Genomic DNA, 27,393 nt, shown 5'->3' on the forward strand with positions numbered 1-27,393 from the left:
AAGCACTTTCATGTCTTTGATCTGAAACAGCACAACACACACCCACACACAGCTGATTAACACCGAGTAACAAGAAGTGTCAGTGTCACATTTCCTCTGTACACCACATTTCCCTTCTTTAGCACTCATGTGACAGTCGACCTGTCAGTCAGTCAGGCTGAGGCTGGGTCTGTGATAGCCTGCCTGCAGCCCAACTTTTGCGATGAAAGCCCACTGGTGGAGCTGTGTGCTGGCGTTACTCTGCATACCTGCTGAGGTAATACTCAGCACCTGGACAGGTGAGTGTGTGTGTGAGAGAGAGAAATAAGTGCAAAAGATTTATACTTTTGGGTTTAGGATGTGAAAAATTGAAGATGTCTTTAAAGGTGAGTCTGAGTCATCTTTCCTGTTTGTTTGCAGCCTCATCCTGTTTTTGTCCTCTGTCTGCAGTGGTGGAAAAATTATTTTTTATTGATTGTTCACTTCAGTAACACTACCAGTACAACAATGAAGTAAACTCCTTCATTCAAAATCCTTTTTAATTACTCTAATTTTATTAGCAAAATATACTTTAAGTATCAAAAGTAAAGAAAGAAAAACAGCCTCTGTGACGGATGCAAAAGCATTTTAATGCACCTGGTGGAGGTAAAGCTAGTTTTAGCTGCGTTATACTGCAGGTAGTTTAGTTCAGTGGGTCCCACCTAGAGAACGGGCCCAAAACAACTATTTAAATGAAACCATATGAAAAGTTTTTGGTGGAATGGCTGACAACCCATAGATGTCTGAAATGTCCAGTGAGACACTACATTATTGTAAAAAAAAAAAAAGGTTGCAGACCATTGGTTTAATCTCTAACAAAGCACTGTATTTTAGCAATGTGCTACTGAAAAATCAGTAATGACATCTCTCCCTGACAGTTTCTCAAGATCCCTTGTCCATCTCTCAAGTGAGAGTCAACTCATCTACTGAGATCACATGCTCCACATCATTATCTGACCCGATGGGTTTCTACCTACAAAGGGGTGTCCATGACAACAGGGACGTTGTGTTCCTGGACTTGGAAGATGGACAAGTTACCAAGAATACTGTAGCTACAGAATTTTCCGGCCGAATTCACATAGTTCCAGACCAGCAGACCAGGAAGGGCCATGGTGTCACTTATGGATTCACCTTGCAGCTGTCTCAGCTGGGATTGGAGGATACGGACTGGTATTACTGCAGCTGGATATACTTCAAATCAGAGACGGCGGAACAAGAAAAACTGTCCAGCAGTGGCACTGTTATCATTGTCACAGGTGGAAAGAACCAAACGCTTCACTTGAGTTCAAACACTTTCCATTCATGTCAAAACAACCTTTAAATAACTTCTCCTGATCTTGATAGAACTTTCTTCCTCTGCTATTTTACCTCACAGAGCGAGATCCCCAGGAGCAATGCAAGAACAACATTGGGGATCTCATCTTCATCGCCTTGAGTGTGACCGCGTTCACTAGCGTATTGTTCCTCTTCATTGGAACACTGATTGTGAGGTGCAAACGAGTAAGTATGACTGTAAGCAGATGGAGCTGCTCTCATAATCATGCAAAGATTACCATCAAGATAATCATACAATGCCACAGTGCTTCCATTGATATCTTTTCTTTGTGTTCCTACAGTTTAAAAAGCGCTTCACACCTGCCAGAGCTGTAAATCCGTGCAGACCTAACAGACATCAACATGTCAGCCATCAGGAAAGAGATCAGTATTGTCCCTACTTGACCACATCTGCAAGCACTTTGGACTTCAGAGGCATTCTGTAATGCTAAGAGTGGATGTGATGGTGATGATGAGATGTGAAGATTCTCTGGAAAAGTTAGTGTTGGCTGCACAGTAAATTTTATCGCACAGACGGCGTATAACCGAGGACCGAAGTGTCTCACTTTTTCCTCTCCTCTTCATTTCCTTTTAAATACAAATGTGTGTTGTGTTTGCAGAAAGGTGACTGAGCTACCACATCCTGGCTGATGTGGAGTGTACAGGTATGATGCATGTGTATAGCATTGATGAAGAAAAACTGCAGAGCATGTATTTTTGCTATTCTACTGTACGTGCTGCCTCACATGTGGGTTTGATCTGGTGTGCTTTTCAGAATGTATTTCCTCTGTGTCCCACGCAAAGATTTTGATGTTTCAACCACATTAATCACAGTTTAATGTCTGATTTGATGCATTATAACATTAAATCGAAGCTTTTTCCAAATTTGTTGTTTCTTTCAAGTCTTGTTGTAAAACACTAACACTAAAAAATTATGAAATTATATTTCTTAGTGCTGCACCACTCATGTTTAATGCTCTGATTTACAGCTTACAGAGACAACTTTCCAACATAACAAAATGCTTCCAACGGCACAGTGCCAGGTGTTGTCAAACAGGCTAGATTAGTCCATGAGAAATGAATTCCCACTGAACCATAGGAAGATATTCAGCTGTCACTCAATGGTAGTTCTGCAGAGTAAAAGAGATAATTAATTTAAAAGGCTATGTAAACATGTACGTGTTTATGTGGAACCTATGTGCTGAGCCGTCTGTGTTCCACGGATTTTTGCGAGTGTAACACAATGTGCAGCCTTGAAAACAGTGTTATCATAACACTGTTATGATAATACTGTAAGTATGTGATGTATGGTAACGCCGTTGCAAACGCGCAAATGTAGCTATCTGTTAGCACAAGTTAGATACTGTTAGCACCTGTTAGCTAGTTGAGAACACGCAGCCTGCGAACACTACCCAGGAACGGCAAACGCTTTTCACCTTGGCTCTGGGTCTCCTGCTGAGGTTCCAAAGCTCAAAGCAGAGGTACCTGTTAGTGATGCAGAGCTGGTTATCAAATAACTGGAAAGCATTGGTTTGAAGCCAGACAGCATGAGCGGCCACAAACTGCTGTTTGACGGGTTGAAATTGTGGACTTCAGCGAGAAGAAGATGGATAAGTCGGCTTCATGATGGTGAGACACCCTGCTGTATGCAACGCTCTGTGTGTCGCTTTAGTTCTGTCTGTTCGCTTTCCTGTATCGAGGCAGCGCGCGCCAAACCCAGTACAAAATTGGGTCAGTTATTATTTGTCAAAGTTGCCGTCCGACATAGCTTCACGCCTGCTTGAAGATATAAGAAACCTTTAACAAGGGGACTTCACTCAGTATTTCGGCATATACCCAATATACCACCAAGCACTTACATCAGCAAAAAATAATATAATACAAATATATGACCAACTCCCTCTATCTATAACTGAAACAATCCGTTCTTTGCAGTAGTGACACCTTTATTATGAATACTGCTAACCTTTCCCCTGGTTGTTTCTGAGTTGCTCATTAATTTATGCCTCAAGTAGATGTTTCAAGTTCACAACTTCCTGTTTAGTGCAATTATAATTCCAGTCCTGCTGCTGCTGATTCTGCAGGTGTAAATGGACGTGGGAAGGCATGCTTTTCCTCTTGTGGCCTGAAGTTGAAGGTGTGTATTGTTGGCAGCGGTCCAGCAGGTTTCTACACGGCCCAGCATTTAATCAAGGTATTTCCTGTTTTTGCAGTCTTGGTACAATGTAAGCATTAGGATTGGGTGATATGGATGAAGTCTTCTATCACAAACTGTTTATGGATAAACTAGCCAGATGAAGTAAACACCTGACAAATCAAGATACTTGAATAAGCAAAACAAAACAACGAAAATCACTGATATGAGTCACCTAATAGCTTAGTAGCCCAAAGATATTAAAGACATAGCTGCCAAATTTCTGACAGTGTTGACAGTTTTATTATTTCAAGGTTTCATCATATTGCCCAATCCTAACAGACATCATTCGTGTACCTGTATTCTTCACTACTGCACTGTGATCCTTGTCGACCTCATCACATCTGCTTCATCATTCTAAAACTGTTTTTAATACATTCACACTGATTGTTTTGTTGTATAATGTATTATTATAATATTATTGTAGGTGGTAGTATGATGTCAACGAAGAAAATACTCCCAATGTGAAACAGAGGCAATACAGTGCACATTTAATTCTTTATGGCGGTTTCAAATGATCTTTAGGATTAATTCATATTCATTCATTCTTAGTTTAAGGACAGTTTGTGAACGTATACAGTTTCGACTGGCTGCATGTTGTCTGTAGCCGACAGGCCCACCTTGAACAAATAATCCCGTCAAAACAGACAAATGGGTGTTTGCCTCATTGTGCAACACCTGGCTCCACCTGTCACACCCTATGTGACTGGATCTTGTTAGCTTTAGCTTTCAGTTGATGCTTTAGATAGATGCTCATAATCTCAACCTCGTAGGCCTGCTGTAAGTAGGGCAGGAAATAACTTGCAGACCATTTTGTGTAGACCAAGCTCCTTGAGCTTCTTGCATAATTTTCTATGCGAAACATTTGCAAGCTGTTCTAAATATTGCTTGGGGTTTTTTGCAGTGATGATCTCGTGTCACAGAATTAGCTAGCCTTATTTTATATTTGTGCCTGTATTCATTGTAAATGCATAACATAACCTAGGAACTTGATGTAACACAAGAGAACATTTTAAAGTAAATGCAAATGCGTGCACATGAAATAGCTGCCATGAATAAAATAAGAAATAAGGAAGGTGAAACTTTATTCTTACACTTTAAACACAGATCATCAATCACGAGTCCTATTTCTAAAATTCAGCTGATGTAGTTTAATACCTGTATGTAATTGAGTATTTTCTAAATTTGCCTGCTGCGTCTTTACCTGAGCACCCAGAATGAATCACCATGACTTTCTTTTCTTTCCTCTCCTAAATTTGAGTTACCAGTGGGGTTTGTTGGATATCTACAGCCATGCTAGCAGCTCTGTGAGGCTGGACACTGTTATTTTTAGCTAACATGTTCACAATGACATAGCTCACATGCTGATGTTTAGTGAATATGCTTGTTCTAACCCTGTTTCCAAAAAAAGGGACACTGTTTAACATGTAAATAAAGTGTAAATTAAAAAAGTACAAAGAGAAGATATCAAATGTTGAAACTGAGAAATTTCATTGTTTGATATCCTCATTTTGAATCTGATGCCAGCAACACATTTCTGAAAAGTTACCGCTCTGTTGCATCACCTCTTCTTTTAAGAACACTCTGTAAGTGTTTGGGAGCTGAGGAGACCAACTGCTGTCTTTTAGAAAGTGGAATGTTTTCCCATTGTTGCTTGATGTTTGATTTCAGCTCCTTTGTCATATTTTATGTTTCATAATGCGTCAAACCTTTTCAGTGGGTGACAGGTCGGGACTGCAGGCAGAGCGCTTTAGCAGCCGGATTCTTTTACTATGGAGCCATGCTTATGGGACACGTGCAGAGTGTGGTCAGGAAGTGTCCTGCTGAAATAAGCAAGGCCTTCCCTGAAAAAGACGTCTTCTTGGCAGCATATGTTGCTCCAAAACCTGCAGATGTTTGTCAGCGTCAATGGAGCCTTCACAAATGTGCAGGTTAGCCATGCCATGTGCACCATCATGGACGTTGGCTTTTGAACTGTGCACCGATACAAAGCTGGATGGTCTTTCTTTCTCTTTAGCCTGTAGCATGTGGCGTTCATGATTTCCAAAAAGAATTTCAGAGTCTGACTCGTCAGACCACAGGACAGTTTTCCACTTCGCCTCAGTCCATCTTAAATGAGCTCGGGACCAAAGAAGGAGGCAGCGTTTGTGGATCTGGTTTATATACAGTTTCCTCTTTGCATGGCAGAGTTTCAGCTTGTATTTGTGGATGCAGTGATGAACTGTGAAATTGCCAAAGTTCATCTTAAGGGGGACAAGAATGTGTCTACTTAATGTTTTTTTGCAATGGTTCAAGTAGTTGTTGAAATATTTTACTGAATGCCACAAACAGGAACCTCATGGTGGCACTAAAAGAATAGTTCACAGCAGGATTCACCAACAGACCAGCATTGCTATCCCTAGAGCCACACTGCTAGCATGGCTAAAACTAAAACACCAGTAACACCAGTGTTATTCTATAAATCTGCCTAAAGGGCCATGGTCTTTCCAATCATTGCATATTTCCAACTGTAATCAAAAGATTCCATTTTCCATGGTGTATCTCTCTGTCCTTCTCATCCTCTCAGGCCCGTCAAGATCTCGAGGTGGACATTTATGAGCGGCTGCCTGTACCCTTTGGCCTGGTCAGGTTCGGAGTGGCCCCTGATCATCCTGAAGTCAAGGTCTCTAATCCTAAAAAGATATGTCAGAAAACAGATATCTGTCCTACACTCTTTGAATATTTACAGGATATGAGCAGGGCTCTCAGCAGCCTTGAAGTAGCCACCTAGCCAGCAGGCTGCAGGCTTTGATTTTCGTAATGTTGACATGATAAGTTTGCCCTCTCTGATCATGATCGTTTTTAGGAAATGCAGACTCCTTTTTAGAAAATGCAAACTCCAGTTCCAGGTGTGCCGACTACAATAGTTGGTACGCTGGGTAAAAACAAAACCCAGGCATAACCCCAGACAAACCTGTTTATTAAATCCTTGTAGCAGTACGTGTATGAGACTGCAAGTCAGGTACACCGATAGTTATCTCGCATACCTGAAAACTGGCATGGAAAATGGAAAATGGCAGCAGTTGATAAGTGAGCTTTTGAGGTGCGGGTAGGCAGATGTTTTATGTTTTTTTTTTATGCTTGAACAGAGGCAGGCTAGCTGTTTCCCCTTGTTTCCATTCTTTATGCAAAGCTAATTCTTTATGTTTTCCATCCAAGCTAAGCTAACGCAGTCTTCTTGTGTAACTCTCAGCAAAAACGTCAATAAGCATATTTCCCAGAATATCCAACTATTGCTTAAAAGTTGTTCACTGTGTAACTGTAGACTAAAGTATTAAAAGTACTTAAGTACATATTTGGTATTTATTATGCAGGAAATTAAAGTAGTTCGTACTGTTTTGGCCTAAAAGGACATGACAGATGGTAATCAAACAGCAGCTTTGGAACACCATAGTTCGAAATAAGAACTATAAAACTCTTTTTAGTCTTTTTGTTTGAATAATCCTGATCTATTCCTCCCATCAGAACGTCATCAACACATTCACACAGACAGCCAATCATTCACGCTGTAGCTTCTATGGAAATGTGAATGTGGGGAAGGATGTGAGCGTTGAGGAGCTGCAGCAAGCCTACCATGCAGTTGTACTGGTAAGAACATGAAAACACATCGTAGCGCTTGTACAGCAAAATCACCTTTAGGTAAAAGTTGTGTGTGTGTGTGTGTGTGTGTGTGTGTGAGCATCCTTACGCATTGTTTTTTGTATATTTATGGTAGAGTTATGGGGCAGAGGGAAATAGGAGAATGGGGGTGCCAGGAGAAGACTTGGCTGGTGTGTATTCTGCCAAAGACTTTGTGGGATGGTACAATGGGTTGCCCAGCTGTCGAGAGGTATGCCTTAGACTCTGTGAAAATATTATCAGATCAGTCATCCCTTTCTGTTTTGCTTCTTTATCATCAAATCTCTGTGTCAGTTTCTGTTATCTCTTCTATTCAGCTGAGTCCAGACCTGAGCTGTGAAACAGCAGTCATTCTAGGTCAAGGCAATGTAGCCTTGGATGTGGCAAGAATCCTGCTGTCTCCCATTGACATTTTAAAGGTGAGAAACACACAGCCGTGGGTATTTCAGATAAGCACTAAATGTAGAGCAAAAAAGCCAATGAACCACACAGCATGGTCTTAAAAATCTAAATGAGAAGTACAATTAAGACAGACGATAAACAATTTCAACAGAGTAAACAGTGAATGCTCCACCCTTAACAGACTGCAAATAATATGTTGTTGTTTATAGCATGATGAGATCTGAGAGATATGAAGGCACCAATTCATTGAGTGTGGCAAGCAACGCCATCAGTGTAAAAAAATTACCACCCAACCTTCCCACCCCTCTATATAGATTAAGACCACCTCTTACCACGTGACAGCAGCTCCATACTTAGTTTACGTGATAACAGCTGTGCTATCTCCATCACAACTTGTGTCCAAACTCCATCCACAGCTGAAACCCCCAGTATTTGATTGATCGAGAGAGAGAGTAGATCAAAGTTTTGGAAGCCATAAATGATTTTCAGAATGTTTTGGTGTTCCACGTGTGGACTACTGAAAAATCTAGGAAATTGGGCAAATCCGGTACAGTACTAAATCTGGCTGGAACACACACACACACAAAAGGTAAAAAGCTGTCTTTGTTGTGGTCTTGATGTGGGAATATATGACGATATGATATAATATTTTAAATGTGTTCATATCTGAAGAACAATTACCTGAAGAAATCTGGAAAGCGGAAGATACACTTTCATGGGAAGATCCCTGAAGGCCTGTCTGTCCTGTGTGTCAGCATCATGTTTGACTTATTGCAGTGCTTTGTTCTGAATAAAGAGAAGAACAGGTTTGTGAGACTGACTGTTCAGACAAAGAAAAGAGTTCTGCCTCTGCCTACAGAACCTGACCTTCCATTAAACTGATGGAAAATTGTGTCACATTACCAACGACATGTTGGCAACTTAAGACATCTTTCAGCACTTCACGTAATTGTGGTCCTACAGCATCAGAAGTAACACAAAATAGAAAGTGTTTTAGAATATCACTGGAAACATTTAGCAACTTTATAACCCCTCGGAAATGGAAAATTTGTCCTGTTCTTTTGCAGAAGACTGACATCACCCAGCCAGCCTTGGAGGCTCTGGTTGAGAGCCAGGTCCGCAGGGTGCTGATTGTTGGCAGAAGAGGACCTATACAGGTCGCTTGCACAATCAAGGTGTGTATCAGAACTTTGGTTTATTGCAAATTCTTTTTAAGATCTGGAAACACACCATCAGTAGCCATCAGAAGTCTAACAGTGCAAAAAACTTTGTTACTTATAACTCATAACTCTGGTTCTCAGAGTGGCATGAGTGAGATGTCTCACTATGTGATACATACCCTGCATATTCCTCAGAAACATTTATCTCATTACGCCAATCGTGATTGGCTGGTGATTGCTACATCCACGTCATGTAGAGCCACTTACACTGAAATAACTTGTGCTATAATGCTATAATGTGCTATAATGTTCAAGATTTGAATTAGCGATATTGAGCAGAACATGATGCCCACTGAGAAACAGAAAGGACATGTTTCAGGGTGCGAAACACTGCTAAGAGCTCAAGACAATTTATGTGGAACCGCTGTAGACCCCTGCTCCAGAGACCCCTCACAGACCGACCCTCGTATATTCTGCCCCAGCCCAGCAAACTCGCGTCTGTGGTCACGAGTGAGCATACTGAACTTGTGTTTTCTATTTGTTCAAAGCTTGAAGATGGAGGATCAGGCGAATGCCGTTCCACCCTCACTTGGGAACCAGAAAATTCCTAGAATAATAGCCGCTCTGCACTTTACATATTACTCTTTTCTAAGAGCGAGAGAAGTTCCTCCTGTAGAACGTGAGCTGACTCCCCCTGAGCCTGGAAAACATACTATCCCTGAGAAGCAAGAGGGAAGTGACAGCAAACTGAAGTCTGTGTCCCTGTGATATTGTTCTCAGCATCAAGGATGAAGTGCTGTCCATCTCTCCCTCATTAGAGAGAGACAGGTGGCATCTGCCCTGCAATCTACTGCTCAGCTTACTTCGTCCCCCCTAATCTTGTTGTGGGGCCATCTAGAGGTAGAGCACAGTTGTGACTTCTGACTGATGCTGGGCATGCACGACATGCTTTTGCACTGATAGAGACGAAAACAGCCCACGTCCTGAGGGAAGCCGTAGCCTCTCCCAGGAGTGGTAAAACCCCAGAATTGTTTATTTCCCTGTTTGTTGTTTTTGACTGCACCCTTGACACTAGGTCTGGATGCGACTGTGGAAGATGCTTTATAATTATTAAAGAATGTGGGTGTGTGCTTGTGTGACACAGAGGGAAGGTAAAACCTACTGTTTCTATTCTCAAGTCACTTCCCCTCTGGGCTGGGACATGCCAGCTCCTTCACTGGTGGGGAGGCTGGTAGGCTGTCAGGCCTTCAAGAAATTGTTGCCCATCCTTTTATTTATGGCTGAAAGACTGTTAGTAAAGGAGTCTATAGCTTATTGGTTCAGCACAGATGTACAGTTGTGTGTCATCTGCATAACTATGGAAACATGCATTATGTTCTCTAATGACGTCACCAAGTGGCAGCATGTAGAGTGAGAACAGTAAAGGACCAAGGCAGCTGCCATGAGCAACCCCAAAACAGATGTCATGATTCTCAGACACATGATCTCCAAGATTGATGTAAAACTTCAGATGGTTGTTTGAAACCAGTTTAACACACAGTCAGAAAAACCCACCAACTGTTCAAGACGATTGATTAAGATATCATGATCAATCATGTCAAACACTGCACATAGGTCTAAAAGGAAAAGAACTGAGACCTTATTTTCATCAGAACTTAGTCTGATGTCACTGATTATTATTTTAGCTTAAGCAGTTTCAGTGCTGTGGTTCTTAAAACCTAAATTCTGAAATTCCTCCAGAATGTTATTTTCTTTAAGAAAGGAGTTCATTTTGCACTGACACTGTATTTTCCATTATCTTACTGATGAATGGAAGGTTGGATATCAGCCTGCAGTTAAAGAGTGTGTTGCTATCTAGGTTGGGTTTCTTTAGTAATGGTTTTCCAGCAGCACAACTGGGAAGATGCCTGTTTGCAGAGATGTGTTTATAATTGTCAAGACGTGACTTAAAACACTGTCAAACACCTGCTTTAAAAATGCTGTAGGAACAAGATCAACACTGTGCAGAGCTCAGTTAATGAAATACAGGTCAATTTTCCCATGGTTACATCCTTTTTACAGTGTTTATTGAGCTCATCTGTGTTCACATCAGCAGCAGTGCTGGCTCTGTTTGAGTTAGTGAAGAACAATGCAAGTTCTTCAGTTCGATGCAAAGAACTGTGGACTGGTGGGGGCAGTGTTGAGCAGTCGGTCAATGCTGCAGAATAATGTTCTGGAGTTGCCAGCATTCTCTGTCATAATTTTGGAAAAGTAATCCTTTCTTGCCAGATGTATTGCTTTGTTATAGACAGTCATGGCTTCTTTGTGCACTCCACAGCTGAAGTAATCCAATGTATAAAAGTCTGTCTGTTTTCATCAACATGCACAGAGGCTGCTACAGAGGCAAGTATCCCTGTTATGTTCTTCATGTCTACAGGAGCTTAGAGAAATGGTGAACCTGCCAGACACCAGACCTGAGATGGTTGCAGCTGATTTTCAGGGTGTCACAGAGGCTGTTAAAGGTGAGAAATGACAGTTTATCGAAGTATTTTACCTCCTTTTGAGTATGCCACTTCTTTTTTCCGACCTTATCAGTTAGCTCTATTCATGAACATGGTAGGTGTGGACATTCGCACTTTATTCTTTATTTTTCAGTTGATTAAAGGGTCTTCGAATGTGGACATTTCACATTTTGAGTGAAGGCAGTGTAATGGCCCACATACAGTAACATATTTATTAATATGCCATACAGAATAGGAGAAGGTTGTTTTTTTTTTACCTAACTAGCGGTACATGTAAAATAACTATGAGCTTAACAGAAATACAGCTTTGAGTAATGCAGAAACTGTTGAAAATGTCACAAGGAAGGAAGTAATGTTAGCTGTGGTTAACACCCAGAACATACCATACTGAGACCTATAGCCCATACACAGTGGGGTGAATGGAAACTTCAGAGGTAAACACAGCTGGTGGTAGATATTGAGTGGTTCCATGGGGTTTCTGCTGGTATAACAACACCGCAGGATAAGGTCATATGCTGTCCTCGTCCTGATGACCTTTTGGTTGGTCATCGTCCTTGCTGCAGACATGACATTGATAGTGCTGAGCATGTTCCAGCTTATAGCGATAACAGTCACCTTGACTCTGTTCGTGGCTTATTATGAGAACCTTGATCACATCTCTGTGAAACATGATAAGCACTAAATGAAGGGTGATTTTAGAAACTGGTGGTTTGTGTCTGTCTTCTCGTTAGTGCTTCTAAACTTGCACCCTCAGCGATAACATTAGCGGCGCTGCAGTGGTGACTAGTTCGTGGTTGCAGCAGCGCATAAAAAAAATGCACTTACAGGAAATTTACGAAGGCCAGTATTGCTGGTTTCATTGCAGTGTGAGACTTCTGATGTTTTTGTGTGCAGGTCCTTGTATGGGTTTTCATAGCTGGCACTCGGCATGAGCACACGTCTGCACATGTTCACACATTTTCCACAGACACGCCTACACACTTTTTCCATATTTACAAAAATATGTAGAAGTCATGTGATCATGCATGCATTTACAGCAGAAGCACACATGCTCAGATGAAAACACACACACACACACACACACACACACACACACACACATGCATATATGTATTACTGTTAATTTTGCCAACTATAGATAGTATTAGCCCTGAGATCAGAAGTTGGATCAAGACTTGTCTTAAGGTTAATGTCTTAATTAAAAAGAGCCATCAGCTTATCACCATCAGCCACCATCTATTTTAGTCTTTAATAAATGACATGTAGTCAACAAAGTCTTTGGAACAGCTCTTTTAGTAAAGAAGACTGAGGAGCCTTTATGTTTTCAGGTTGTCCATACAAACATACATACGTCCCATTCTCGTGAAGAAGATATCTCAGGAACGCTTTGAGGGAATTCCCTCAAATTTGGCACAAATGTCCACTTAGATTCAAAGATGAGCTAATTAGATTTTGGTGTTCAAAGGTAAAAGTTCAATGTCAGTGTGACCACACAGACCACATTTTTGGCCATGAAGAATTCATATGCGAATTATGAAACAATTTGACACAAAGTGTCTCATAGGATAAAATGAGAATGAAAAAGAGAAGTGATGGCATTTTTACATCCAAAAGGTCAAAGGTCAACTTCACTGTTAAATCGTAATGTTTTCTGGCCATTATTCACCTCCATAAATCAGGAGCAGAAAGGCAGACTGTGACCATATTTCACATTTGGTCAGATACTGAATTGATGACACTAATCTTAGATGTCCACCTTGAAATTGTGGTGATTTTGTAGATCTTCTGTGCTGCCAGGTTGAAGATGTGTGTGAAGCATCCACGTTTTACAATTTGTAGCTTCTTCACAGCAGCATCCATTTCTGAAGCATTGCTGTCCAACACAAGCTCATTGGCTCTGCTGATATTGAGCTTCAGGTGAAATGAAATGAAAACAACGAAATTTGTCAGTTTTTGTAATGAAATTAAGACTAATACACATTATAGACACAAACACACACAGCTATTCAGCATAGAGATTGTAACCACTTTAAATTCGGGATCAGAAATGTTCTCAAAGCCGACAGATTCTCATTTTAAGCAAATATTTCTGTGCTGTGTCAGATTTGCCTCGACCCAGGAAGCGTCTGACAGAGCTCATGTTGAAGACAGCCCTGGAGATCCCAGGAGAGAAGGAGCAGGAGAGGCGAAGCAAGGCCTCCCGCGCCTGGGCCTTTCGATTCTTCCGGAGCCCCATTGAAATCCTGGCCAACCCTGACAACAACAGAACAGCTGGCATCCGCCTGGCTGTCAACAGGCTGGAGGTAAACAGGCTTTGGATTTTAAAACTCAAGAAGTCCATGACATGCAGCTCCTCAGTCCGTTGGCCTGGTTAATGTAGGTTACCTCTGTGTGACCAGGGTTCAGGTGAGGGAGCCCGGGCAGTGCTCACTGGAGAAGTGGAGGATGTGACCTGCGGCCTTGTCATTAGTAGTATTGGCTACAAGAGCCTCCCCATTGATCCATCAGTGCCGTTTGACTCCCACAAAGCCATCGTGCCAAACAGCATGGGTCGTGTTCAACAAGCTGCAGGTACTCAATAAATACCACAAACAACAAGACTGCTTAGCGAGCTAAAACCTGTAACTGAAAAAAACTGAGTGAATCCATCTTTCTTTCTAGGTTTATATTGTAGTGGCTGGCTGAAAACAGGCCCCACTGGGGTGATAGCCACAACGATGAACAATAGTTTTGACACTGCACGATCCTTACTGGAGGACATGGACTCGGGGACAGTGGACGTGTCTGTTGCCAGGCCTGGTTCACAAAGCATCAGTGGTCTGCTGGAAAAGAGAGGTACTCTACTGCTCCTTCGGCTGTTTCATCACCTTCTGTTGAGTCCTGTTATCTGACCTGTGCTTGGATGTATTTGTCTGTTTAGTCATAATAGAGTTATGAGGGGCTTTAATTGTGGTTCCGATATCAGTTCATAGACAGAGAAGTAAAAGGTGAGCAAATGAAGGAGGGAAGTGCATTCGGTACATTTGTTAGACCTCAAAGATACATGCAGTGTTCTTTGTTTACAAGAAAGCTATTTATGTATTAGGTCAACCTTTCTAATACTGTGTAGGAACTCCCTTTGCTCCTAGAACAGCCTGAATTCTTGTGGCACAGATTCAACCAAGTGCTGGAAAAATCCTTTGAGATTCTGCTCCATGTTGACTTGATAGTTTCACACAGTTTCTGCAGATTTGTCAGCTGCACATTCATCCTGCCAGTCTTCAGCTCTCCCACATTGGACGGAAGTAACAAAAAATAGCTTGCTCTAATTAATAAATGTCAGCTGGGTATTGTGAACAATGAATTGTAGAGAGTAAACCGTAACACAGAGGGATGAATGAAATGATGGAACGTGGCTCTGTTTTCATCGTATCACAACTATTTTAATCAAGTTGGCTTTAGATGAATCAAATCTCTTCATCCCTTTTCACTCCATTTTTCATTTTGCATCCATTTTTACCTCTCTGCATTTGCACTCACGTGTATTTCCATCACCTCCATTTTTAGCAATTCATTTTTGTAACTTCCACACCTCATATGCCTACCCCATGGAAGGATTACTGAACAGGTGTACCAGACACAGGTCCAGGGACCCACCGAGTCAGGGGACTCTGGAGCCTCTGTTGGAAATAAAACTTTTCTTGTTGGGAAGTCAATGAAATGAGACACAAAAAACCAACAAGAGACACAAAACGCACAGAAAGAGACACAAAATGACACCAAAGCAGGATCTAAAACAGTTAGCTGTTGTCTGGGCACAGACAGTGGGCCTGTTTCTTATAACACATTTGCTTTCTATTCTGTATGTCTTTGGATGCAGTAACCCTGAGAGGCCACAGAAGCTTCTTTTAGTATTCATCAAATGTTCCATGTTGCAAAAGACTTAACTTAAGACTTAACTTTTTTGAGTCGTCATAAAAAGGGAATAAAACACAAATGCAGAATGTCAGATTCCACAACCAAACAGGAGTATGCACTTGTGTAGTGCAGGGTATACGCAGGTATATGGAGTATACCCACTTATTGTTCAGTTGGCATTACGTATACTCACTTACAAATCCCCTCTGATGGCACCATTTACCAGGTTGCTGCAATAATTTTTTCCTAGGATGGCAAAGGCATGAGCCACCTTGCTCTGCCTCAGATGTTGTTGCCTTCGTTGGTTGGTTGGGTAAGAATGGGTAAACCAATCAGAGGCAGAGTAGGGCGGGTCATACGTTTCCAATGCCATCCTAGGAAAATAAATGTCGCCTGTGGTGTGCGCGCTTTCCCTGTTGGATAATAAAGTCAATAATTCAATTAATGACGGAAATGAAGGAAACATGAAGCGAACAACTCGAACAACAATCTGCTTTCAGAAAGACGACCTCGCGATGCTACGTTGGTGCTACTAGCTAGCAGCTCTGCTAACGATGGTGATGCTAACATCACATCTGTGCTAGCCAGCAGCTCAGCTAACAATCCCACTCCCTCCCGCTCATGATCTGTTGCTACCGCTCCGTCCGTCTGTGGGTAAGGTTAATTTCATAATGATCGTCACTCCCTGAAGTCAAGCAGCAGAAGATAAGTGTCAATGTGCAAATACTACTGGCAGATTTTTGGGTGACCTAAATATGCAAAAGTCAATTTACATGTCACTGTTAACACAGGGCGTTATTCCTAAAAAAAAAAAAAAAAAGGGGGGGGGGGGGGGGGGGAGACATAAGTTAAGAGCATACCCACTTCTTCAGGCACCACTACACCATTGGGAGTATGAACTAAATGGAGTGGCTGGCCATGTTGCACAACTATTATCATAATGTGAAAATGAGGAAATGTTTCTGTTTATGTAACAGCTCTCTGGGTACCATCACACCGAATGCCAACACGTCACCCTCCCTCAGACAGTGCTGTCAGGCTGATTAAAAGCTGAAAGAGTGGCTTGGCAACATTTCGTCATTGCAAATTTCCTCTTCATTTCATGTACTCGTGATATTATTACAGCAAGTACACGTACTGTACACACACACTCCTCACAGAGAAGTTTCCTAAAGGAAAGGAAAATGTTTTTTTTTCATCATGATTCAAGTTCTAAGAATGCGATTGTGCTGTTATTTCAAGGTAATTTCCCGTCTCTTGATGAATTAAGATAAAAGCTTTGACAGCTGCACACAGTTCAACACAGTTCCATTCATGACATGCTTCACATCGAAAATGACACCAAAATACAGACAGTCAAAAGGTCACACATAAGGTCAAATCTACAAGACCACCCCAATTTTTATGTAACATTTGGTTTGTGGTTTTTATGTTACTGTCTGTAGGAGTGAGACCAGTGATTTTCTCAGACTGGGAGAAGATTGACAGGGTGGAGATAAATCGGGGCGAAGCCACTGGAAAACCCCGAGAAAAACTACTGACTGTGGAGGAGATGCTGCAGGTGGCTCAAAAGTGACTGAAGACAAGGAGCTGTTTACAGGTGAAGACTGGGCACTGAGTACATGTTGCAGTGTCACATTGGGGGGGGGGGGGATCATTGACTGACCACAATGGGCACAGAAAAAAAGCATTATGAAGTACTTAACATAGACTTAATTCATGTTGTACACAGAGTACACATTAAAAAGTAGTGGGAACTGTAATTTACCCTGAGATTATTTGGCTCTTTTCTCAAAATATGACTTTCTAATGGAGGATAACATTCATGAACCTATTGTATTGCACTGTGTTTTAATACATATGTACATGTATGTTTAAGAGTACAAACTATACGCTCACAAATCTTTTTTACACTTACATTTCATATGATGTTTCATATTATCCTGTCTATTTTGAATATATTTAATAAAATGCTCAAAAACCCCTGTTTGGAACATTCCACGGGTAAACAGGTTCATTGGTAACAGGGTGTGAAACGGGCATCCTCATTTACAGGCAGGGACGGGGTGAGGTTCACCACTGTGTGAAGACAGAGTGGGCAAATAGTCCAACAGTTTAAGAACGTTTCACAACACACTATTGCAAGGAATTTAGGTATTTCACCATCTACATGAAGAAATGTCTGCATGAAGGGGGCAAGGCTGAAACCCAAAATTAAATGCCCATGACTTTCAATCCCTCAGGTGGTGCTGCATTAAGACCTGGCATTATTGTGTAAAATATATTACGACCCTGATTCTGAAACAGTCGCCACTGTATAGCCTAAATAAAACAGAATGTGATCATTTTCTTTTGACATATACTCAATTGAAAATAGCACAAAGACTATATATAATGTTTGCCTCATCATCTTGATTTTTGTAATTATGCTTACTCTGAATTTGAAACATGTTTCAGATTAAGAAATTCAGAATGAGTGTATTTACAAAGTTTGGTCAGTTGATGTCTATCTCAGATATTTAATTGAACATTAAATCTAATTTTTACTGCATTCAATTGAATATAGATCAAAGCATTTGGAAATCATTGTGTTCTTTTTAAGTTTACATTTCACATTATCCTAACTTTTGGAATCTTCTTACTCATTTGCAATTAGATGTCACACATGGTGGGTTTTTGGCTTGTACTTTGGCTGTACTTTGAGTTGGAGATATAAAAAATTGCTTACATCAGGGTGACAAACCTCTGGTTATTTGCAAAGATATTGACTAACTTAAAACAACTTAAAGCAGGAATTAATATGTTGCAAGAATAAAATAAAGTCTAGGATACTTACAATGACAAGTCAGGGTAGTATATGAATGCAGCTGAAGACTCCTAACTAAACAGAAACCTTGCACAATACTCATACAACACCAAGGTACTTGAACCATGTATTGACACGTGTCTTTGATTTGGATATTTGCACACAATGTATCCCCAAGGATTTTATGTGTCTGATCTAACATGAAAGTGGCTGGGAGGGGCTAGACTGCCATGTTGTAAGTTATCCTTGAAGTCTCACATCAAATAATAGTTTGAGATGGGTAAAGCCTGACCAATTTTATCTCTCCTTTGGCATCTTCACAATTAAACATTGACCACAGAACATAAATACATTCTGACAAGGCTCCTGTGCCAGGTAGTCTATGGTTAATATCCTGACTGCAGCAACAGTTGAGTGGAATGGATGCAACTGCATATTTAACTTAAACTCATAATGCTCCTCTGCTTTAAATTAGAGCACTTAAAGCCTTGAACATTAATATTGGGAAAGCACTGCTGGTATAATCCATGCAAAGTTACATTAGCCCTGGATTTCCATCAAAGCCTGTCATTTAAGAAAAGCTCATTTCTGGAAAAAAAACAAAAAAAAGACAAAGATCAGTTTAGTGTTTTATTCAAAGCAGAGATAAAACCCCAGTACATGCAGAAACATCTTCATTTAACTCTTGCAATGCTCCTGACTCCTCTTCTCTGCCGAACTCTCATTTTGACCATGTGAGACCCTGATGTGGACACACTGGAGTGTGCTGGGGCTCCTAGTTCCAAAGCAACTCCATGTGGTTTCTCTGCAGCACTGCCTTTAGGTTTTCCCACTGTGTCTTCCTGAGCAGTTTTCTTATGAGCTGTCAGGTTGTCGCTGGCCGTCAGGTTGTCGCTGGCCGTCAGGTTGTCGCTGGCCGTCAGGTTGTCGCTGGCCGTCAGGTTGTCGCTGGCCGTCAGGTTGTCGCTGGCCGTCAGGTTGTCGCTGGCCGTCAGGTTGTCGCTGGCCGTCAGGTTGTCGCTGGCCGTCAGGTTGTCGCTGGCCGTCAGGTTGTCGCTGGCCGTCAGGTTGTCGCTGGCCGTCAGGTTGTCGCTGGCCGTCAGGTTGTCGCTGGCCGTCAGGTTGTCGCTGGCCGTCAGGTTGTCGCTGGCCGTCAGGTTGTCGCTGGCCGTCAGGTTGTCGCTGGCCGTCAGGTTGTCGCTGGCCGTCAGGTTGTCGCTGGCCGTCAGGTTGTCGCTGGCCGTCAGGTTGTCGCTGGCCGTCAGGTTGTCGCTGGCCGTCAGGTTGTCGCTGGCCGTCAGGTTGTCGCTGGCCGTCAGGTTGTCGCTGGCCGTCAGGTTGTCGCTGGCCGTCAGGTTGTCGCTGGCCGTCAGGTTGTCGCTGGCCGTCAGGTTGTCGCTGGCCGTCAGGTTGTCGCTGGCCGTCAGGTTGTCGCTGGCCGTCAGGTTGTCGCTGGCCGTCAGGTTGTCGCTGGCCGTCAGGTTGTCGCTGGCCGTCAGGTTGTCGCTGGCCGTCAGGTTGTCGCTGAACACTTTTGGTTTCTTAGGGGGCTGTTGTACAAATTTCAGGCGGCCAAGTGATGCCTCAGCTTCCACTTCATTGTTTTCCAGTTGTACTGAAAGAGGACAGATGATTGATAAACAGTTGACAAATAAAATTGGATGTTTCTGACACTAAGAAAGGACTTGTATCAGAAGAGACAAATGTTTCAGAGCTGAAACTCAAGCTCCAGCCAGCTTCTCAGCCCTTAAGTGATAAAATGGTGTAAGAAAGCACTCACCTGAAAGCTTGGTAAACCACCTCATGAGGCTTAGACCAAGGCTCTACACAAACTTGCATTTTGACAGAGTTTCACAAAACCTGCTCACCTCTCTTAGCTTCTTGCTCCAACATGGACTCCATTGACTGGAGCAGTGCAAAGGCCTTCCTCATAGAGATTCCATTGGGAGACAGATCTGTAGTGCAAAGGAAATCAAGTGACTTAGTTTGAAAAACTCCAAAAGGAATCTGCCAGAAGTTTTCTTACCTTCCATTGTATCCTGCAGCCCATGATCATCTCTTTTGTTTGTCCCACCAACTGGAAAAACAAGAACACATTGACAGTACACTTGTTAATCAAATGGTTGTGCTGTTTGATAGCACAGCATGTCACAAGTTGTTAAGGCAGCTAAGGAAGTGACAAGTTCTGCCAAAGCAAACTGCAGCACCAATACTCCAGCACCAATTTCTTAACCACAAACTTAAAACAGAATGAATATAAAAACCTGTGGCAAGCCAAACAGTCAGCACACAAAAAAGCAGGTCCCAGGCAGCTCCCATTGTTTCTGTTGCAAGGAGAAATGCTCTCTGTGCCCCATGGCTTGTTTAAAAAGGGCCAGCATGCAGGTGACGCAGCTGTTGCTGATCAGCTCTAATCCCCTTCAGAGCTCGTTGAGATTCAGCCCTTCCTGTGACAAGCCTGTAAAACAATTCTCTCTGATAACTCTGAGGATGTTGGATTTATTTCTTTCATATTACCTGTTTTGTATGTATGTTAAAGAGCAATTCTAATATTAAATGCAACCTCACATTAGGTCTAAAGCTCCATCAAAAGGGAAAACTGAAGTTTTCAAAGATCTCCCTTCTGTTCAGACGGTTATGAAAGCAACTAAGGCTGTAATTAGGAGGCTGATGACAACACAAAATGAACAGCCCTGACCTGTTCAGGGTGAGTGAGGACAGAGCTATGCTGGGATTTATGTGAGCCAACCTCCCTGTGCCAATTAGTCTTCCTCTCAGTTTGTGCCAAAACAAAACAATTTGAAGCTGTGGGGCTTCAAAGTCAGGAAGCACAGCGACATCTGGCGGTTTGGAAAATGCATAGCAGCCATTCAAGATTGGGGCCACAGCATGACAACACCTCACTGACTTCAGTTTCAGTCTTATACAGTATGTGTGAAATGCAATAAAAGTAGTCCCTAACTAATACATATGTTGTCCAAAAAACCTACACATGAAACATTTTTGCTGATGCAAAGTATGATTGATGTGCTGCAGGTCCAGTGTCCACTGTGGACACGTGTTTTTAACTTCATATTTATCTGACGAGTTGAGTGGGGGTCTTTATACTACTCAGTTGTAGCTCCACCTCAATCAGCCCCATTGAAATGCTGCCTACCCTTTATCACATGAAAGGGCTCATTTTGAATCAAGAATACTGAGGAACCCTAAATCCTATACCAAAAGATAAAAGCTGGACTTTAGAGTAAGAAGCTTGAATTGGATCTGACCGTGTTCTCCATGTCTGTCAGACGAAGTCCTGAATCCCTGAAATGTGGAAAACCTTCAACTTCAGCAAGTGTCAATGCAGAGTGCACCAGTCAATTTGAGATGTAGTTACCCTGAAGACTGACCATACCACGTTATTATGGCATGTCTGACTGAACTTTAAAGGTCAGCATGATGAGAAACGAGCAGCAATCTGCTTGAAACCAAAAGCCACAAGCACAACAAGCTTCATTCAGTCTGATGTCAGAGTATTCCTGGCTGTTCCCGTTTGAAATTAGCAACAAGCTAATATATTTACAAAGTGTATAGAAATGTATAAATTGGGCCTTTTTAATTAGCTGAAATAGAAACATAAAGAGGATGAAGTAAATTCTGCTGCTGGTCGAGGAGCTACGTCAGAGTGATTTTAGAAGAAGGAGAATTTAGGCCCAAATTGAAAAGTGTGCACAAAGATGATGCCAACAAAACCAGTATCAGCTTTATTTAGGATGTTTTTGACACCCCTGAAAAAAGAAGCATAATGTCACTTCAACTCAGATGCAAATAGCAGAGTATAACTGCTCTGTTCTAAATGACACATATCGCTTCAGGTAATATTTTGAACAATCCCTCTGAACAGGTCTCAGAAGAGTTTTTAACCAATTTAAGAGATTATGGAGGAAGTAAGAGTGCAGGAGTTTTTTTCTTTCAATAGAGTCCTCCACAAATTAACATTGCACTCCAATAATTCTGTTGGGCTCATGATGGACAGCTTGACAAAATGGATGAAATTGATGCAGCAGAACCAAAGTCTTTTTTGTGTCTTTGTGAGGATCTGTATTGTCCACAACACACCTCAGTTGCTGCAGTTGTGTGTGTGCTCACCGTGGCTAACGCAGGCCTGAACCATCAGTCTGCAGCAGAGATGAGGAGCTACAGAGGTCTGATGAACTCACTTCTCCACGCTCCAGCCGACGCTGACTCTGGTGACATCACTTGAGGACATTTATCAGATTTCGCACAGCTGGCTCTGGAGCCAAAAAAGGTTTTAGACAACTTTTTATGCAGTAGAACTTCCCAACACCTGTAAACTGACTTGATATGTAAAATCAATTGAGCTCCACTTTGAGTTCAAAATTTTACTTTTGGCAGTTTGACGAACAGGCCCAGACCTTGTATTTAATAACTTGTTCTTTCACCCAAACTGTCCACCAAATTGTATTGAAACAAATAGCTGAAATGCCCTGCTGTACATTTCCAACTATCAAACTGACAAATGACCCAACAGGACCAAAAACATAACCTCCATGGCAGATGTAAACATAATACAGCCTCAGCACAGTTGAAAAATGCTTTATTATTTAACATAAATATGCCATACATCAGTACTCATTTGCAAGGAAGTGTGTTTTCTCCTCTCTGTGAGCATGTGTCTCATAATCAGTATATTCCATAGGTGTGCTCCTTTCCATCTCTGTATCTGTCCAGGTAGCGCAGGGGCTGTCCATGAGGGAACTTGACCTGTGGAGGGTGGTACACTGGAGGCCAGATAAACTCAAACACTGGCTCCTTCATGTCTGCAGGGGAAGGTGCAACAGACAGGCTTCATTATTAATGGCCAGGCAATGGCCTCACAAACATTTTGTTCCACTTCAGACTAGGGATGCACATTTTGGATTTTTTTTATAACCGTTAACCGACGCCCTTTAACGATTAATAACCGTTAACAGATACGATTTAAATGCCCTTCCATGCTGCCATTCCGACATTCCGTCATTCCGACATGCTGCCATTCCGACATACCACCATTTAGACATATCACCATCCCGAAATACCGCTATTCCGACACACAAACGTCCCACCATTCCGACAAGGCTTTCCATGTAAGGAAAGGTTGGAATCAGAGAGTCACTGACTCGGCGCTGTCCGGTGTTGAACTGCAGATTTACAATGACGGCAAATAGTTAGATTACTCATCTAAAATGTAAAAAAAAAGCTACAAGCTTTAGATATAATTAACAGTACTGTAGGCTTCAATCGTCTGCTATTGCTTTTTAAATTATGTCGAGAGCGAGCGCGCTGGTGATTTCTTTAATTGTGTGTTCTGCTTCATTTCCAAAATAAAGTTTGAGCTTCTGAAATCTGATTTTTAAACAGTTCTGATGGAGCTCAATGTTTATCTGGATGATGCGGCTTCATTCCGAACAATTTTACTGTAAACCTGGACGACCCGCGATGTGTCTGGAGATAAAAAAATAATATTCAATGTAATGTGTGTTTTGTGCGTAATTGCATACAAGGATACACACCCTCCCCTACTGTACAACACGAAGGAGACTGGAATTATTCAGTGACTTCAGGTGTCATCTGCAGAGCCGTCACTGATATCTGTAATATTAATGTTGCATATGATGCCAGCGTGCATGGAGACACACAGGCTCAATGGAGAGCTGTGCTCCAGCTGGCTGCTGTGACAGGTCACTGACACTGTGTTTCTGCTTACAGTCAGTGATCCCTGAGATTCAGACATGAATCTAACATGTTTCACACTAGCCCGAGTTATCTAGCTAGCCCGTTATCTTCTCAGACCGCCACGCGTCACACTTTCTCCCGGCGATCATGGAGGGCAAAGTTCGCTACGATGGTCCTCCATCGTCTGATGCTGGATGCTTGTTTCTTAAGTGGTACTGCATTGTACTCGTACTGCTGGAGTATTTCAGTGCTGTACCGCATAATTTGCAAATGACCTCCTCCCCTTTCCGGTCGAAATTGTCCCACACAGAACTCCTTTTTGCTCTCTTCATCTTCGCTGTAAAGTGGGCTGTGATGGAAAGCACGTGATGGCATGTGTTGCACCTGTCGACACGCCCCCTTGAGTTGATTGAATTACGTAGCTTAAAAACAAAATTGACCGTTAGTATTAATCGGTTAGAGTTACTGTTATCGGTTAACGGTTAAACGGTTAACCATGTGCATCCCTACTTCAGACCTTTTCATCTTGTTTTTGTAAAAAGCCAGAAGGCCAGAAAACTCACTGAGTGTGTTGTGAAAGGTGTTGGTGACAGATTCATCCCACTGGCACTGGAAGAAGGCCAGGCCTGCAGGTGTGAGATGGTCCTGGTGCTTTCTGTAGAAATCCACCGTCTTAAATGTTCGATCCACCAGAGAATGGCTAGAGAGGAGAGACAGCACAAGCTGAGTGCCTTTGTTGCGGTCACAAACATGAGCACACATTAACGTGACTACAGTTCACTGGCAGATTTCACCACAGCTGACGGCAGGGGCAAACAATTAGTAGGTTTCTGTCCAAAGGAAATAAAATCGGCCAACCAGCACCCTTTGTTTTGATGATTGAGGCCTTTAACACATGCTCACCATTACAGGTTACAGTAGAGAAAAGGAAAAGCTTCATGTAAGAACTTATGCTATGCAGTAGTGAGCATACACGTATATATAATTGAGTTGGTTATATTTCATACCACAACTCCAAATAAAGTGAAGAGCATCAGCTTCCTGCGTCTGCGTGTTGGGTGTATTGCTCACCATGGTGATGGCCTGGTATCCTCCTGGAAGTTGACGGGTCCCTCCTGCTTGAAGAGGACGAAAATGTAGCGGTGGAAGCCTGTTCCTTTGGCAGGGAAGGGAGGCAGGTAATGACACAGCTCCTCCCCGGCCTGCACTGCTCCGCCTGGTATGTTCCCTCTGTGGAAACAGACCATTCGAGGCTGCAGAGGTTTACTCATACTGTTGCTGATTAATGGTCTCCTGTGTCACTGTAAAACCTGTTCTCAGTGCATATGCACTGGAGGGTTTGAGTTTACACAGCACACCTGTGTGTAAGTTCCATATTGAACCAAACCAAACTAGTTGTGATGTTCCAAAATCCTGCTGCTATGTCCGTGTGTCAAACTGAGGTTTTTGGTGAGCTCAGAAAAACTTTCGCTCTTCACAGTTGACTGTGAAAACAGCTCTGCACTCACATCATTCTGTACAGTGAAGCTCAAACATACAAGTGATGCAAGAATACACACATTTGTTAGCGGAGGTGGACTTTTAACCCATTTTCCTTGTTAAGGCTGGATTGACTGAAATAAACTGGTGGCAACTGGAAATTCTAATTCTGGAATTGTAGTCTTTCAAAGAGTTTTGTTGTATTTTTAAACCTCCCTGTAAAAGCAACTTGCTCAACATGTGTTGTCTCTAAATACAAATAAGAGCACAGGCTTGACTTCAGTACTCACACTAGCCAGTGGACGTATTCTGCCTCATTATCCAGAAGATGCTCATCTGAAAAAGATGGAAAAATAACTTTAAACAGCCTGTAAATGATGAGAATCCATCGATCATCTTTTGACTCGTTGCTGAAAAGCAGAGAGAGAGCTGAACGTCCTAATCTATTGATCCAGTGCGTCCTGTGACGACTGATGCTGACCTGGACAGGTGAGCAGAAGAGTCCACAGGGAGCCCTCCTCCGCATCAAAGCTGATCTGAGGGACAGATGCTGCCTGGAGAAGAAAACACGGCAAAGAGGACAGTGAGAGAAGACATCTAACAGGTGGGAACAGAGCAAAAGAGTGACAGTGTATTAAAAGCTAAATAGATACAGAATGCAGGGATTGATGTGTGAGGTTCCTTCAACATACTTCAGTTGGTGTCAGCCGATTCCCATAATACACTTGACCACTGTTGCCCTGGCTATAGCCGATGTGGAGTGAGACTTGAGGTAGAAAATACGCCATCGGGAAGAGATCTCTGAAGACCCCATAGTGTTCCGCCAGTCTCATGATATCAAACGGGCCGCTGCTCTTAGCCCAGACTTCCTGCACTTGATCCAGAGGGATTTTAACTGGTGGGACAACAAGAAAATAAAACACTGAACCAATTTCTTCACTTATCAATTAAAAGCTTAATCATTCACTTCATGGTGAGCGTGCGTGAGCTTACAGGTGCGCAGACGAGTAGCCCTCTCCAGCTCAACGTTCTTCTTGTTATCCTTCATCACCTGCTTCCTCTTTGCCAGTTCTTTGGTCCTGGAGGGTTGACAGTACGGCAGTCCAATGTCTACTCGCTCTGTGCCTGAAACAGAAGTCTCATTTAAACCGCGAATTGTCAAAGGTCTCAGCAGCGATGAAATAAAACCCCTGACCGACCACTTTCACACCACCAGTCCCTATCAGCGGTGTCTCCCTCACTTCTCACCATGCTCAGGATCAGCTTTTTCCACGTAGCCCCTGTACGTCTTCCACCAGGCAGGTTTATTCTTTGCCGCCTCGGCATGCTTTAAGTAACGAACGTAGCTGCGATATTTCTCTAGGGACTCCAGGTTCTTATGGTCAATCTCTTCATTTGGCATTGGCCCCAAAGGACGTACCCGTCTGCGGAGGAACGCTGTCATGTGGAAACAGCAACAAAAGTGAGTAAGTGACATAAGAAGAAGAAGAAGAAGAAGTCATGTTGTCTGCTTATTCCTGCCATTATCCAAATTGACGCCAGCAGTGTCATCAGGCTAACTAAAGGGCATGCTGTATGCATGCGAAACTCCCTTCAAATATTTGATAGTTTTACCTTTAAAAAGGAGAGTGATACAAGCCGGTTTTTTTTCTCTTTCCTCAAACCATGCTATTGTCAATGCTAATATGGGACATGATAACCGTATCAGTGCTGACACTATTGACACAAGTTATTAATCTTAAACTAGGTCACGTATCTTCTTTTTTTCCCGTTGGAAACCACCGCATCACTAAGTTGATAACATTTGTAACATTATTCTTTGGAGTTTGCCGACATGTCTTTCTTCACAGCATGTAAAGGAGTCTGCTTCACATAGACCGTACATGGCGTGTATATGCAATACTGACGCTCGGTGACGAGTTCCGAAATGCAAACCCAATGAAATTGAGTAAAATCGTTACAATACCTGTTGTAACAAATGTCCTCGCATTACTGACCCCTAATTCTGCCCCACTTCGCAAGGTAGCAGCACAAACCGTGCGCAGCGCCATCTTGGAAAGTTTTTTTTCTCGACGTTTTCAAAACTACGGTGGCCGAGAGCAGCAAAACAAGTCCGTGCACGTTTACATTATGTCGTTTTTTGTAGGACCGACTGACCGTAATCTAGTGGCAGAGAATAATGGTGACATATGGTATGGTAAGCTATACTTCATCAGTATAATCACAGTATATTTAGTTTTACGGTAT

General features: G+C 42.4%; 2 protein-coding genes and 1 long non-coding RNA gene across 5 annotated transcripts; 2 read left to right on the forward strand and 1 right to left on the reverse strand.

Moving 5' to 3' along the window:
• The first annotated feature begins 84 nt into the window (after positions 1–84).
• On the forward strand, positions 85–2,214 carry LOC143339416 (uncharacterized). Its single transcript, XR_013079324.1, has 4 exons — positions 85–278; positions 897–1,274; positions 1,394–1,518; positions 1,635–2,214. It is a non-coding gene; the product is annotated as an uncharacterized LOC143339416 (long non-coding RNA).
• A 339-nt stretch (positions 2,215–2,553) lies between these two features.
• On the forward strand, positions 2,554–22,816 carry fdxr (ferredoxin reductase). 3 transcript variants are annotated; one of them, XM_076760293.1, is made up of 13 exons: positions 2,554–2,961; positions 3,417–3,526; positions 6,093–6,188; positions 7,031–7,153; positions 7,281–7,394; positions 7,501–7,602; positions 8,653–8,760; positions 11,162–11,246; positions 13,350–13,549; positions 13,646–13,817; positions 13,908–14,081; positions 16,589–16,743; positions 22,684–22,816. In XM_076760293.1, exons 1-12 carry the CDS (start codon positions 2,880–2,882, stop codon positions 16,717–16,719), a joined length of 1,497 nt encoding a protein of 498 aa, XP_076616408.1. In that variant the 5' UTR covers positions 2,554–2,879; the 3' UTR covers positions 16,720–16,743; positions 22,684–22,816. The 3 variants fall into 3 exon arrangements, with proteins under 3 accessions (XP_076616408.1, XP_076616407.1, XP_076616409.1); XM_076760292.1 differs by lacking the exon at positions 22,684–22,816 and having other exon boundaries at positions 16,589–16,814; XM_076760294.1 differs by lacking the exons at positions 7,281–7,394; positions 7,501–7,602; positions 22,684–22,816 and having other exon boundaries at positions 2,564–2,961; positions 16,589–16,814.
• Positions 22,522–27,211, reverse strand: mrpl38 (mitochondrial ribosomal protein L38). Its single transcript, XM_076760295.1, has 9 exons — positions 27,113–27,211; positions 26,395–26,583; positions 26,140–26,271; positions 25,839–26,041; positions 25,628–25,700; positions 25,437–25,482; positions 24,739–24,897; positions 24,231–24,367; positions 22,522–22,772 (listed from the first exon to the last, which is right to left on the reverse strand). Exons 1-9 carry the CDS (start codon positions 27,195–27,197, stop codon positions 22,636–22,638), a joined length of 1,161 nt encoding a protein of 386 aa, XP_076616410.1. The 5' UTR covers positions 27,198–27,211; the 3' UTR covers positions 22,522–22,635.
• Positions 27,212–27,393: the final 182 nt, after the last annotated feature.

Source organism: Chaetodon auriga, chromosome 20 (genome assembly GCF_051107435.1).
Source record: "Chaetodon auriga isolate fChaAug3 chromosome 20, fChaAug3.hap1, whole genome shotgun sequence".
NCBI classification, from domain to species: domain Eukaryota; kingdom Metazoa; phylum Chordata; class Actinopteri; order Chaetodontiformes; family Chaetodontidae; genus Chaetodon; species Chaetodon auriga.